Source organism: Sesamum indicum, linkage group LG6 (assembly GCF_000512975.1).
Source record: "Sesamum indicum cultivar Zhongzhi No. 13 linkage group LG6, S_indicum_v1.0, whole genome shotgun sequence".
Taxonomy (NCBI): Eukaryota; Viridiplantae; Streptophyta; class Magnoliopsida; order Lamiales; family Pedaliaceae; genus Sesamum; species Sesamum indicum.
In genome coordinates this window covers 18,865,185-18,880,157 of record NC_026150.1, presented here as the reverse complement: position 1 = coordinate 18,880,157, position 14,973 = coordinate 18,865,185, and the positions used below count along the sequence as shown (strand labels likewise).

The following is a 14,973-nucleotide window of genomic DNA, read 5'->3' as shown; positions in this document are numbered from 1 at the left end:
TTCACTCCTTTTCTTCCTCTGGTACTTCATTTCCTAGTTGTGTGTTTTTGATCCTGAGTTTTCGAGTTTTCAGGTCCGGTCTGCAGTAGCCTATTGCCTTCCAAGATACATTCTCGTCTTTCTCGTTCACCTGTGAGTGATCAATTCAGACATGCAGTTTATTTTCATCTCAAGAAAACGAGAACAATGAACTGATATATTATTACAAGGGAAAGTAACGTTAAAAAAGTGACACATCTAGGAAGAACATAAACCTTTGAAGTTAGTATCAAGGCTTCTATGGTAAGAACATTACAGACATAAATCTCATCATATATACATAACCAGACCAAACAATTAAAAGAACACAATTCAAAGTTTACGCGATCTTTCATAATAATTCTTCAATAATTTTGACATTATTAATTTACTCTCAAATCTATAACATTTCACTATAATTTGAACGGAAAAAATTAAATCCTAGTACAAAATAGATAAAAAGAAAAATTTACCTGAGTGAAAAACAACAAGAGAGTGAACATTTTGACTGCCTTGAAGAGGATTCTCAGGAGAGAGAAACGGCTATCAGACCAAGACAGCAAGATTTGCTCCCTTTCCTCATGCGAAACCATCGAAAACCTCTGGAAATACGGAAAATTGCTGGACAAACTCTTTCTCCCACATAGTACAAACGTTCCTATCCTTGTCGACAGCAGCCACACCGCCAGGTTGCTCAAGTAAATCTTCGGGTGTTGTACTTTCCCTCCCAGCAAAACAGACAGCTGCAGAAATAATATATATATAATAACATTTGGCCAGAATAAAAAAAAGAAAAAAGCGGGATTGTTAATTACAGCGTGTGGAGTTGCAGCCATGGAAGCTGATGTTTGATAGAATTGAATGAGTGAATCATCATCAACATGAAGGGAGGGCAAGAGGGTGTCGCATAATGCCGTAAGCGCCTCCATTTGACCTGATGATAAGTAAGTGCTCTTCTCCTGACCCTCCTTCTGCATTCTCCTTATCATCAATAGAACTTTGCGTGTGTGTGTGTGTGTGTTAGAGAGAGAGAGAGAGAGAGCTGAAGTCGCGTCGATTCTTTCGCTGGGTTTAAGGATGATGATGATGATGACGACGACGAGTTGTTATATGGAGATGATGAATAAGATCCTTTTGTTTCTTTCTACTACGTATTCCTTTTCCTGAGGTTGTCTGCGCCGCTGTCCTGTGCACACACGCACCCACTTATTTATCATATATTATTTAAAAAATAAAAAATTGCAATTCTACCCCCAAAATGTGTAGAGTTGCAAAATTAAGGAGAGTCGTTAGTGCTCTAACGACTACCCTTTAGTTTTATTTATTTATTTTTTAATTTTTAATGCTCAAAACATTAGTAATATTAACAATTTGGACAAAGAAATTGGGAAGTCGTCGTTAACAATGACGACTCCGCTTAGTTTTACAATTCTACCCATTTTGCTGTAGAGTTGCAATTTTTTATTTTTTATTTAATAATATTTTGATACGAACACCAATTCTTCCAATCTATCACGTAATTCATCATTAACAATAGCACATAATTGTGGTCTTAATTAAATTGAGCTCCCCAAACTCCATAAATACAACTTTCAATTTAGGGTGATTACTCTTGCCAACCCACGAGGTTGGGTATAATTATCAATATTTTTTTATTATTTAAAAAATATTTTTTTTTATTTTTAATGTTTATTTAATAACACGTCAGTTCCATTAACTTTTCATCGATTTTCATTCAATTTTTATGATAAATCGATTAAAATGTCTTTTAATTAAAATATAATTCTATGCATTTTTTAGAATTTTTAAAAATATTTCTATGGACTAATATGTTATATGAACTGTTTATTTTACACACTCTCAATTTTTTTATTTTTTTAAAAGAGAAAAAAAATTCAAGAAAAGGTAAAAGTAATGATTTTCACCTTACCGTCTAGAGACTACATAATTATTTTTTATTTGAAAAGAGTGTATGTAATCTTTCAAACAATAAGGAGACGTAACTGTAATTTGCTCTTCAATTTATGTAATTTAATTTTTTGTAACAAAATGATATTTTACACATTATTCGTTTAAAATGAAAAATTAGGATGAATATCAATTTAAAATTGTTCCAGACCATGTTTTTTCGATGTGATAAGAACTACGCGGGCGAATGTGATTATACATGGATAAAATTTATCTTAATCCCTGACTTTGATTTTAATTTCAAAATAGTCCCTATCTTTTCAATTCACTCTAAATTAGTCCCTCCAATGAGTGGTCTTTCTATATTACCCTTATGAAACTCTTCCTTTTTTTTCTTTACATAAAATCATGCGTTAACTTTTTGTTTTTTTTAATTACAATTTGGTCCTTCAATTTCTAAACTTAGAAAAATATAATTGTTTTAATTAAAATAATTTATTGTTGGCCCTCAAATAATAACTTGTCTAATGATATATTAATATAACTATTGTGAATTTAATAAACTTATTTAACTACTGGAGGGACTAATTTAAAGTTGGTCGAAAAGACAAGGATTATTTTAAAGTTGAAATCAAATGTGGGGAACGAAAATGAATTTTACCCAATTATATACCCTAATAGTCCTAACGAAAACGGGCATTGTGTCAGGTAGAGCTAACGTGTTAAATATCCCGCCCGCCCGAAGAGTACACATGCGGATAGGTAAAGCTTCACGAGACGAGAATATATTAGCATTATCATCGAAGTTGAGGTACACTAGCGCTAGACATGACCTGAGCAGAGGTAATGAAACTGAACTATCAAATGTCCAGCTGGATTTTGAAAGAGCTTCTAACTAGAGATGATGGGCTACTCAAACTATACACACAAAATATTCGTTCTTCATTAATTTAGCTTTGACAGTAAGAAGAGGCAACCGGAGGAGAGGAGCACAGATGCAGAGAAGCAGAGCAGATCGACAGGTGATTGTATGACTGCTTTCTTGCTCTTGTCGAACAAACCGATGAGCAGAAGCATCACTATGACATGGCCGAGTTTGGTTTTCAGCTCGTTCACGGTTTTTATTTCCAGCCACCTAGGTCGTTCCTGATTCATTTGGATAAAGAGAAGGCAGGAAATGAGGAAAAACGGCTGAGAAGTGTGAGCAGTAAGAAACAATTGCATGTCAATCGTACCATGTGTGTGTGCAGTTAAAAGAAAGTGAATACACTTATCATATTATTAGTTCAGGCCGGACAAAATGGACTAGATAAAAAAAGAAATTAAATGCATGAATTTGAATGAGATGACAAGATTTGTTGGAGGGTTGAGTATGAGTGCAGTAGTAACATAAGCACGGAGGAGAAAACTGGCTGCACCAGCGGAAAAGCAGACGAACCTTGAGAGTGAACAAACCAAACAGATTTGATCTGTATGTACTTCTTCCATTTGACAAGGATTTTCCTTTGTCAAGGTTACTGATGAAGAGCTCGTAAAGGCCCATGCCGAAGACCAACATCACAGTTCCCAGTAGGTAGACATCTAGGTGGAATAAAATACTTCAAGATCAGTTAAAAAGTTGTACGTGCAAGTGAAACATAAAACATCGCAGCAGATAGGGCTGCCAAATAGTGCTGAATAAACATTTTGTACACATACATGCTATATTGACTCCAGACAAAGTCTTAATCAAGTGTTCGGTAGAGATGGAAATTTTATACGCAACCAAGATGTTAGGCATGAGATTGTTAGGAAAAAGGAACTTCAACTTTTTGGATAAGAAACGTGCTCAAGTGATATAGAATTTTGCGAACCACAGAGGCCGGAATGCATGCAGAAAGTTACTGGTTCAGTTAACATATCAATCACCTACGAGCACATTTTCATGTGTTTCACATACTAGTTCAATTATGCACTTGCCAGACTAAACTTTTGACTTGTGTTCAAAAGAAAATCAACGATCATTTGATGGACTTCTTGAATGCCAAGCCCAATAGATAGTATAACAACTAACAACTGAGATGTCACTAACTGCATGATAAATTAAGACAGTAAAAGCAACAACCAATGAAGATGTAGATAATATACACGTACCAGTAGCCTCAACAAGTGATGCAATCACTTTCCCTCGGTCCAGAAAATATTCTTGGAATGCTGATACAACATACACACACCCCTATATGGGAAAACTGATTAAGAATCATTTCCAAAAACGTCTTTAACGTTCAAAACCCACTGAAATCAGTAAATATGCAGTCAAGCATGGATCAAATACTAAAGCCAACAGGAGCACAACTTTGGGTTTTTCAAGACTAATTGTCATGTCCAATGACAATGCGTAGCCAATCTTGTAATTGGTAAACAACTGGGAGTGGTGAGATCCATCCCAGGTTATTTAGGTGGCTTCAATGCTAGTTTTAGAAAATTAGGGAGTCGACCATTGCGTACTTGTACCTTAAATAAATTCACATCACCATTCACAACTGCTCTCTGGAAGCATGAGCAACTTAATCTAAAACAAATTCATAAAGTTAATGTATACACGCATTCGGCATTTGTCTACGTTGCATTAACACAGTACTTACTCTCAAATTTTCCAGAGATAGCTATAAACTGTTTAATACTTCACAACTTATTTCCAGCTCTTCAGTCAATTTCCAGCTTTTCAGTCCACTCATGAAGAGATTTAAACTTATCATCTATTCTAGACTCACCCAAATAGGGGATAAAAATTGCTACTTTCTTCATAATTATATAGTTCTAGGTGGTCACCAGTGTGTCCAACTAGTAAGTTGAAGCTCCAATCTCAGTAAACTAGTCCCACCCCGAAATCTTTAACACAAGCTTCATCTACCATTGGGAAAAAAAGGGAGGCAAACCGTGCCGATTATCCAAAGACTTCAAGCCAAATGACATTCAAATCCCAAAAAAATCACCATAAAATCTTCCATTTACACATCATAATAACTAAATGCAATAAAAGCAAAACAGGGAGCAAAGATCCCAGCCCATCAATGGTTATATTCACCTTGAAGAAACAAAGGAAAGACCCAACCAGTGATCCCCAAACCGCAAAAATGGCAAAGAACCTGCACCCATAAATAACCTGCAGCAGGACAACAACAAAAGAACCATATCAAGCATAATTTCCAAAAAAGTAAGGGCTTAAACAATCATAAATCCCCAAATCATCACCTTCTCTATATTCACTTCAATTTTCTCCAACTGCTCTTGCTTCGGGCTATGAGACAGACCCGAACGAACATCTGATGCAATAGCAGGCACTGAAGTCGGGGCAACCGGGGGACGATCGCTCGAGGATCTTGTGCGCACAAAACCATGAAATTTCGAGTGAAGGTGGAATGCCCATCTGATATTCGGATCCAACTTTCTTGTTTCAGTGCGAAATAGCGGCGTTGGGGTTCGGATTAAGCCTTTCGTAGGGTTCATGGTGCTGGAAAGTAAGGATTTTTCTCATGCAGGAGGATTGTTTTTTATCAAGATTTTCAGATTAACAACAATGCAAGGAGTTGAGGAGTTGGAAAGTAGAGTGGGAAAGACGCCAGCCACAGACAAAATTGCCAGATTTTCTTGTACTCGTGCTAATCGTGAAGGCGTCCGTCAACGCTCGTCTCTCTCTCGGTGCATGCCACAACGGTTGGAAGAAAACCACGTCACCGGTACAAGATAGCGATACTGATGAAGAGGAAATCATCTTCCAAATCAATCTGTCACTACGTGATTTGTCTGCTGATTCACTGCTTTTCGATGTGATTAATGAAAGGGACTTTGAGTTTAAACTCTCTCATCTAATTATTAGTTTCTATGTGTGGTAATAAAAATTCGACAAAATTGCATATTTGGTCCCATCACGTCGGAGGTGCTGTGCATAACACTCCCCATTTTACGATGCAATCACTTAAGCCCAAATCTTAAAAATACCAACATAATATTTGGTTTTAAGTTTGTTTTATTTTTTAGATGGAACAAAACATAGACAATATTTGACTTGATTTGTTTTGGAAGTTTTGATGGTGTTTTAAAATGTTTTGAAGCAGTGTCTTATTTATTTTTTATCAAAATAAGTCTACACTAATTATAAGCCCTACAATTAAAAAAATTATATACATACTCGTATATATATATATATATATATATAAGATATAATTTGACAATAAATAGTAGTTTTTGACTCATACTAAACAATATCAAACCTACCATACTTATTTTATATTATCTTAAAAAATAAATCCAAACATACAAATTATTTCTAAACTCATACTTATTTATCTTTGTTTTTTTCTCTCTATTTCCACAAAACACTTAAAACAAATTAAAAATAAAACCAAACATAGTACAAAGTTTTGGTTCATTGTCAGACAAATGTTAAAAAATGAACAAAGAATTGCGCGTGAGTGAGTCACACTCAAACATGATGGTTGATCATCAAATGAAATGCCAGATTTTTCATTCATTTTTTTATGTTGTGTTTTTAAAATTTTTAAATTTAAGCTGTTAACTCTATAAAGTGAGAATCAGTGTGCAACACGCTTATTTAATGGATCAAAGTCGCAATTTTTTTTAAAAAAATTATTTGTGCCGACTCTTCTAATTAAATTTTAAAATTATTATTTTAATTTTTTTTACATAATAATAAAAAATCCATAAAACCAAAAAGCTGTATAAAGGGATTATGCAATCTAATAATTTGTTCCAAAAAATACTCAAGAAAATTAATGATAAAAGTTTATAATGTGATCACGTGACTTGATTTATATAATTTAATAGTTTTTACAATAAAAATTTTCTTTCATAATATAAAGATAATGAGTAGAGCAGAGGTGTATTCTCAACTTCGTTAATTTTAATGATTGAATCTAAATCATAACAATTTGAAAAGATTAGGAATTAATTAAAATATATAGGGACCAAAAGTGTAATTTACAAAAACTTCTGGTGTCAAAAGTCCCCAAAATTATTTTTGAGTTGGCAAAGTGCTGAAGGTTTTATATTTGAGGGGGTAAACTGAAATTTATGCAATATTGTTGTCGACTTAACCGTGGGTATCCGGATCCGGGTGGGTCGCCCAATTGTCACCCTTCTCCGGTCACCTTTTTTCCTGCCGTAGTAACCCATATTAGGTTAACTCATCAGTCGGCAAGTCGCCGCCGGCTGACAAAGAACAATCTCCGTCCCCCACAGGAAAATCCAAATTTCTCATACTCCAATCTTCTGTAATGAAACGTTGAAGGAGAAAGAAGAGAGGAAGAAAACCCAAATGGCGGCAGAAAATTCTAGTCATCTCCTTCAAGTACCCCCACCTCGCTTCCCCACTCATCACACGACCGGCGACCTCCCTCCCCAAGCCCGCATCCTATGCGAGATCCTCTCCACCGCTCCGGTGCACGAAGTGGAGGCCAGTCTAGCCTCGACCCAAATCCGGCCGGAGCCTGAAATTGTTCAACAAGTCCTCAAGCTCTCATACAACACTCCCTCAGCTGCTGCTAAGTTCTTTCGGTGGTCCGGGATGGCCCAAAAGCACACGGGCTATTCGTGGAACCTCATGGTGGATTTGCTCGGGAAGAATAAACTTTTTGAGCCAATGTGGGATGCCATCCGGTCTATGAAGCAGGAGGGTTTGCTCTCTTTGACAACGTTCGTTTCGGTTTTCGAGAATTACTGTATCGCCGGGAGGTTTGATGAGGCTGTTATGACTTTTGATGTCATGGAAAGGTAAGGAAATGCCATTTGTATTTTCTGATTCCTGTTTGCTTTGGTTTCTACCACATTCTGTATCTGTTTTGTTACTTACGTTTAGGGCATAATACGGTGTTCATGGTATTATCTATTCGTTGGTTCTAAGTGCTGAAGCTGGTAGGTGTGTGTTTCTTTTGGATCCGTATGATGGAAATAAATAGGAGGATTGATGGACGGAAGTCTTTTTAGATAAAAGAAGCAATTTAATGAGCCAGAGATATTATGGTCTCCAATAAGCTGTCCTCAATACCAAACAGAGGAAAAAATAAAAAGAAATTTTAACAAAACAGTTCTATGCAGTGGCGAATATCTTCTTCTATATGCCTTCCCCATTAAACATCTGGTGGATGGTTCAAAGCATAGCATCATTTGCAGTTTTGGAGGATAGTGAACTTTTTCATTAATCAGCTAAATGATGAAGAGGGCTCTAAGGGTATGTCCCAATAAAGAAGACACTGCTGCCATCATAGAGTAAACTAACTACCCATTTTACTTCAGCCATTTTTAGCTTTAAAGAAGAGTATTGACATCTGTGCAAAACACTAGAACTTGTTGTTTCTCGGCTTAAAAAGTTTGGTTATTAATACTGATTTCTCATCTGAAAACTGGTAATTTTAACCACAAAAGATAGTTAAACAGGCTGTTGAAACTGGTACCAAGGGAGAAATTCTAGAGCATAAAATTGGCAGGCTTCAGGATTATTGTTAGTTTATTATCTGATGGATATTTCCATTTTAATATTCTACCGAGAGTTATCAGTATTTCAACTCTGTTCCTGTCTAACGGAATGCTATTGGATCAAATGACAAAGACATTGTTAAGAAACAGATGGCTTTTCCTGGATGAAATGAAAATTGGATTCATACAACGGGAGAAAGATTTCCAATTCCTTCGCTGGAAAGATATGTGCCTATGAAAGAGGGATTAAGTGGAATAGAATTGACTGCGTGGTAGATCGGTGGAAATTTTCTTTTCCGAGTGAAATCTCCTAGTATATGAAAGAGTGAAAAAGTGCTTTCTTTGTTGTGGAATAAGAAGTCTTTGTATCTTAATGCATGTAACATCAGCCAAGGGTAAGACCTATGCACTTGTAGTGGGTAACTAAATTTATATGCTATTAAGCATTAAAGGTAGAGTAAAAGGATTGATGTAGAATTTTTTTTTGCACCTTTAGATGAATGTGTGAAAAGAAACTATTTAAAAACCTCTTTGATGGACAAGCTGAATGACATAGAATTGGCACAAACTAAGCATATATATCGCTGATGTTTCAACTCAACCTTGTTGCGCATGTGTATTTCCACAGGGAAAAGGGGGAGGGTTGCAATCTTTCTCCTTGGTTGAAAAATCTAAGGTATCCTAAAACATTATGTTTGGTATTGGGAAGTGAAAGGGAAAGATAACTAATTCTTCTTCTTCAAAAAGTCGTGGGGGAATTTTGGATGAACATGGTTATCTTATTGTATCTTCCTCTCCCTTTGTCTTTCTCCTACTATGCAAAGAAGAGGTTGTACTATTTCCCAACCTTTGTCCTAATATTTGAATTGGGACTCAAATCATTTTTTATTTGACTTGATCTAGCTTCTTTTCACAGTTGTGCACAAGTATACCAGAGTGGAAAATAGTACTATCCTTTGATGCTAAGGCCTCACCCGTAGGGCCCTACTTTTGGCCCTACCTTTGCCGCTTTGTAAAGTCGTAACCATAGTAATAGAGAGAAGGGATACAAAAGTGCGGAATAAAAGAAGAGTTCAGAGGCTATGAGGGTAGGTGGGAATATTTATCATCGATTATATTTTGATTGAGCATAATTGACATCAAACGAAACCAAGCCTAGCTGACCTTAAGGTACTGAAGTTGAATTTACCTAAGCGTCAGCAATGGTAGGTTTGACTTGAATTATGCTAAACTATGTAACTTTTTTTGAATGATAATTATTCATTTGAGTTTTTCGCTATCACTTATTTTAGTTGTATAATTGTTCATCGTCCTATAGGATTGAAAATATATTGTATTATACTTTTTAAGTTTATCATTTATCAAACTTTATTCAATAGCTTTTGGTTTAAGTTCTCAAGATTGTGTTGTCTTGGACTTGTTTTAAGTTCGCAGCTTGGACTGGTTTGAAATATGTATTAATTTATCAAACCAACCTTGAGTTTTAGGGGAAAAATCTCATTACACTTGTAGACCTCAAGAAGCAAAAGCTTCTTCTATGTCAAGTGTGGGATGCCTTAAGCTCTATTTGCCCATCCTGATTGATAAAGGAGATGGGTGCGCGAAAGAGACGTGCTTGAAGGTAGGGAAGCGAGCGGTGAAGCAAAGAGGTGCTTGGGCTGGGTGGCAACCAATTTGAGGACGTGGATACAATGGACTAAACAAGTTGGTTGGAGAAAGGTGGGGAGAGCCAATGTGGTTGACCTTAACTTTAAGGTCAAACCTAGCCCACTTGATGTTGGATATCTTGGTCACTATTTGTTTTGTATTTACACACGATTATGCAAGGTAGTGGTTCCTACTTTCTCAATCTTTAATTTTTGGAGCGGATTGGGTTCGATCATAACTCTTCTAGATTTAAACTCAAACAACTGGGTTTAAGTTTGGTAATATTTTAAACTCCTATCCTACCTATTCATCCTACTTGGTCACAGAGTTAAGGATGGCAATACGATCATCCCACGCCAGTTTGGCCAGAACGGAGACCTCCCCCCCCCCACCTTCCCACCTAGAACCCCCTCGGCTTGGTAGGTCTGGAAACCTCCCCCCGGGGTCGACCCCCCCCCCCCCCACCTTCCCACCTAGAACCCCCTCGGCTTGGTAGGTCTGGAAACCTCCCCCCGGGGTCGAAACCACTAACCTGACTAACTTTTTTCCTTTTTCTTCAATTAATTGATATAAAAATTTTATCCTTTCTTTTTTTAAATAATAATATTGTCTATAAATATGCAACAAGCTATTCTTATGTTAAAAATACAAGTTATTTAGCAAATACATATATTGCACAAAAGTAATAAATTCTAAAAAACTTAATTGTATCTATAAATTTTATTCAGCGCTGGTTTGAGAAGGGTCTTGGACAAAATTGGAGAGCTGCCTCGACCTGCCAGGATCAATAAAATTAAAACTCACCATGGGGTGGATCCTGGACAGGGACCTATCTATCCATGCCAATTGCCATCAATATCACAGACTGAAATGTGGTTGTCAAATGCCTTTGACAAAATTATTAACAAGGATAAATTTCAAATAATTTGACATCTGAACTACAACTTCTTCATGCCCTTTCTGTACCGTAGTTATAATCAGAGAAATATGATGTTGAAATTTTTTCTGACTAGTGATTTTTGTAAAAGGAAGAATACATTTTCATGGTATTTGAGAAATGAAAGTGTTAACCAAATACTATTTTAGGATGTGAGTAATTGTTGTTCACTTGTGAGTTATTTTTTTTCTTTTCCTAGACCTAGTTTTGCTTTGTGGAAAATAATCACCATGTTTCAAAGTGATGAAAAATTTCTGTCAATATATTTCCCTGTTGGAATAAAAAAAACAGAGCCAGTTAATAATGGTATAAGATTCCTCTAGTTTTATTGCCTTATTGTCTCCTCTTGTTCACAGCAAATGGAGGGTAGATGCATGCTTGGTCTGTTATTTAACTGCTACCATCAGTATATACTTTGAGCATTCAAGTGATTGAGTTTACAGGTACGGAATCCAACCTGATATTATTGCAGTAAATTCTCTACTGAGTGCCATGTGTAGAGAAGATAACCATACTGCGAAAGCACTCGAGTTCTTTGAGAGAATAAAAGCTAACATACCCCCGGATGCGGACTCATTTGCTATTTTGTTGGAAGGATGGGAGAAGGAAGGGAATGTAGCCAACGCAAAACACACTTTTGGAGAGATGGTGATTCGAGTGGGCTGGAGCCCGCAATATATGTTTGCTTATGATGCCTTTTTGAATACTCTTGTGCGTGGAGCACAGGGTGACGAGGCAATCAAATTTTTGCAGGTAATGAAGGGTAAAAACTGCTTGCCAGGTTTGAGATTCTTCTCTAATGCACTTGATATTTTCGCTAAGCAGAATGATTCTGCTCATGCCATTATGTTGTGGGATATAATGGTTGGTGGTGGGCTGGTGCCCAATTTGACGATGTATAACGTCATGATTGGTTTGCTCACCAGCGCCAATGATATTGACAACGCCTTTCGTCTGCTTGATGACATGGTCTTCCATGGCGCTTTTCCTGATTCTCTGACATATAACATGATTTTTGAATGCTTGATCAAGAATAAGAAGGTACGTGAAGTGGGGAAGTTCTTTATTGAGATGGTCAAGAATGAATGGCCACCAACCCCTGCAAATTTTACTGCTGCCATCAAGATGTTATTTGATGGGGATGATCCAGAGATGGCAATCGAGATATGGAAATATATGGCTAAGAACAACATTTCACCCCGTGATGATGGCGCTAATGCAGTGCTTCTTGGTTTCTGTAATTTGGGGAGACTAACAGATTTGAGAAGGTACATAGAGAAGATGATTGACGAAAGAATTATAATATATGAGTCAACAATGACAAAGGTGAAGAATGCTTTTTATAAGGAGGGAAGAAGTGCCCGTGATATCTATGACCATATTTCAAGGAAGTGGAAATCTTCCTATCTCTAGGCTTATGTGTTAAATGGCAGTAAGCACGGTTCTGTGTGGTTGCGTAATCCTTTATGTGGCATTGATGATTGAAAGAACTCTGAATATCTACTAGTGTCACGATTAAATTTTCAATAGATACTTTGCCTCCTCATTTTAGTCTTCTCTTTTCCAGATGTGCTTCATTCTGGACCTCTGGTTGCTTCCCTTGTTTATTTCTGTTCTCGTACTGTCTCTTTCTATGTCTATCTTTTGTTTATGATGGTTTATTGTTATATGCTTAGGGTTCTAAGAGGTTAGAGAGTTTTGGCAGGAAGAGAGATGAAGGTTGGAAGGGGGCAGGGGTGTGATGAGTTTAGGAGATTGAGGAGTGTGAATCAGCGTCAGTCTGCAGGCTATGGTGAGAGCATGGTCTGTGCAGGGCTCGCCTTTTCACCCTTCAATTTTTTCCCCTTTTCTGTTTTCAATTTAAAGTGCTTTCTTCAATTTGGGCTAAAAAAGCAGCGTTCTGTGCCTGCTTGATGGATTATATGAAATCTAAAAAAGGTAGGAGACATTTTTATGTCAGCTTTAAAGTGGATGAGATCTAGTTCACAATTTGTGAACCAGATTTTTGAGATGGTATTCGGTTTGTTGAGTTTCAAATGGATAGACAACTTTAGTGTGCAAACTTATTCAAAGGAACAAATTTGTCAGCCTTGGGTTGGTGGTTGGTCGTTTGGCTGAAATTTGCATCATGTGATTACTGTTGATTGGTGAATTATTCTGGGAAATATGATGGGTAGTTCTGGGCTACCCATCTTCTCCGTTTACATCGATTCCTGTGAACCTGTTTCACAGACTGATTATGTCCTCAAACTTGAACTTTGTATTTCACCATTTATACCAATGCTTTGCAGCATTGTGGATGGATTTTTGATGCATGTCCTTGTTCTGAATGGAGATCAGACTGCATCAGGAGCACCAGAGTAAAGTATTCAAATGTGTTCAAATAATCTGACAAAATCTCGTAGTTCTTATACTGAAAAGCAGAATTTGCAGGCCCAAATGCAGTCTACTTTTTAATGTGAGGATGCTTGATTTCTGATTTTCATACTTCTTGTTTGGAGCTCTCCTTGCTAGTTTATTTCCTCTCTCTCTCTCTCTCTCTTCTTGCTCGCACAATCTTCTTCTGAATTTTGTGAGAGGATTTTTAATCAAGTTGCAAAAGCCCACATTTTGCAGCGGCCAAGGAAATGTTACCTATCCTGTTGACTACATGGAGAAGAAAATCCATTTGGGAGGCAGCACTGTTGCTTGGAAGTAAGTTCATTTCATTTGTAGCACATTAGCTACTTCCTGGTCCACTTTTACATGTTCAAGTTCAACACTGAGAGTCCTATTGCTGCATAGTTAGCACCCATGCCAGCACCAGAACCAGATCCTTATCCTTATGATGTTAACAATTGCAGTAAGTTCTTCTGTTTAGGGTTAAACATTGGTAGTTTCTGGAGGGTATATCTGTTGCTTTTCGGATGGAAGTGGTTTGCATACAGATTGAACCTGATGGGCATTGAGCATGCAAATTGAAATTGAGATGCATCTGGGCAGGGCTTATCTTAGCCGTGTATAGGACTGTTACAGTGGAAAAACTGTCCGACTTGCTGTTGTCTGCAGAAAGTAGCTCTCGAACTTTTCTGTTGCCAACTGAAACTGATTACAGGAAAGAAAGAAGCATTTTAGACCAACTACTGTAAGAACTACATGCTCACATGGTGAAGTCACTTGGTAACAAAGCCTTGACTATTTTCTGAAGTTCTAAATAATCACCTTTTTAAAGACAGCAAGGGTGGACAGCTCTTGATTTCAGACCACATGACGTTGATCCTCTGAGGCCAATCTTCTTCAAGACGCAGAGTGAAATCTGATGGCCATTTTCCGGCCTTGAATGATCAGCTGAGCAATAAGCTCAAGTCTTCCATAAGACAACGGGACATTTTCATGTGAGAATGGTAAGTGTTCAAGACCACCTCCTAGAGACTACCGAAGCTGTACAATGATAAAGCAGGAAATTGGAACTCTGTGGCATTCATCAAAATCATTCGAAGAAAGCTTTGACTCTCTTGGGCCCTAGAGAGTGTTAAAGAGACTGCCAGTGAGACTGATGAATATCAGAGCAGAAGCTTCGGCGTTTGGCCAAAATAAAAAATGGAGGTGTCTGTTTATTCTCTTCTTTTTGGGGAATTAGGTGTCTATTTAGTCACCTTCCTTCTAATGTAGCACTTGAAATGACTGCAACATCAATTTAAGTTTCTGAGCAAACTACAAATCTCTTAACATCTTAAGACATTGCTGTTTCCGAAGTTAAAAGTCTACCAGAGAAGCCCATGCCTCATTGTGTCTGTGTTGCTGACATTGTACTCACTGTTCTTCCAGAATGAATTCCTTTTATTTTGCAACATCGATGTGTTCATTTTATTTTGATATGCCTTGGTTGTTAAATTGCGAAGATGTTCTGTCGATCCATCAATTCTGTAGTTGCATTATCGTTTCTGTTTTAAAAGTTGGGATTTATATATGAATTTGAGCCGGTCCCTCATCTTTCCGCAGGTAAAAGG

General features: G+C 37.1%; 2 protein-coding genes and 1 non-coding gene across 4 annotated transcripts in view; 1 reads left to right on the top strand and 2 right to left on the bottom strand.

Moving 5' to 3' along the window:
* Positions 1 to 1,200, bottom strand: part of LOC105165002 — a 2,906-nt gene extending 1,706 nt beyond the window's left edge. Inside the window, exons 1-3 of the transcript XR_002287173.1 lie at positions 834 to 1,200; positions 492 to 761; positions 1 to 130 (exon numbers count right to left, since the gene is read on the bottom strand). The exon at positions 1 to 130 is cut by the window's left edge and continues 1,706 nt beyond it. This is a non-coding gene — a transcript (long-chain-alcohol oxidase FAO4A). The remainder of the gene's footprint in view (positions 131 to 491; positions 762 to 833) is intronic.
* LOC105164999 lies at positions 2,686 to 5,650 on the bottom strand. Its single transcript, XM_011083873.2, has 5 exons — positions 5,161 to 5,650; positions 4,994 to 5,071; positions 4,060 to 4,141; positions 3,365 to 3,507; positions 2,686 to 3,072 (listed from the first exon to the last, which is right to left on the bottom strand). The coding sequence occupies exons 1-5, from the start codon at positions 5,413 to 5,415 to the stop codon at positions 2,872 to 2,874; spliced, it is 759 nt and encodes a 252-aa protein (XP_011082175.1). The 5' UTR covers positions 5,416 to 5,650; the 3' UTR covers positions 2,686 to 2,871.
* LOC105164997 (pentatricopeptide repeat-containing protein At1g77360, mitochondrial) lies at positions 7,012 to 14,814 on the top strand. Of its 2 annotated transcripts, XR_002287296.1 has the most exons (3): positions 7,012 to 7,698; positions 11,428 to 13,678; positions 13,845 to 14,814. XR_002287296.1 is itself a non-coding variant. In XM_011083871.2 (2 exons), the coding sequence occupies exons 1-2, from the start codon at positions 7,244 to 7,246 to the stop codon at positions 12,395 to 12,397; spliced, it is 1,425 nt and encodes a 474-aa protein (XP_011082173.1). In that variant the 5' UTR covers positions 7,012 to 7,243; the 3' UTR covers positions 12,398 to 14,814. The 2 variants fall into 2 exon arrangements, 1 of the variants encoding a protein (XP_011082173.1); XM_011083871.2 differs by having other exon boundaries at positions 11,428 to 14,814.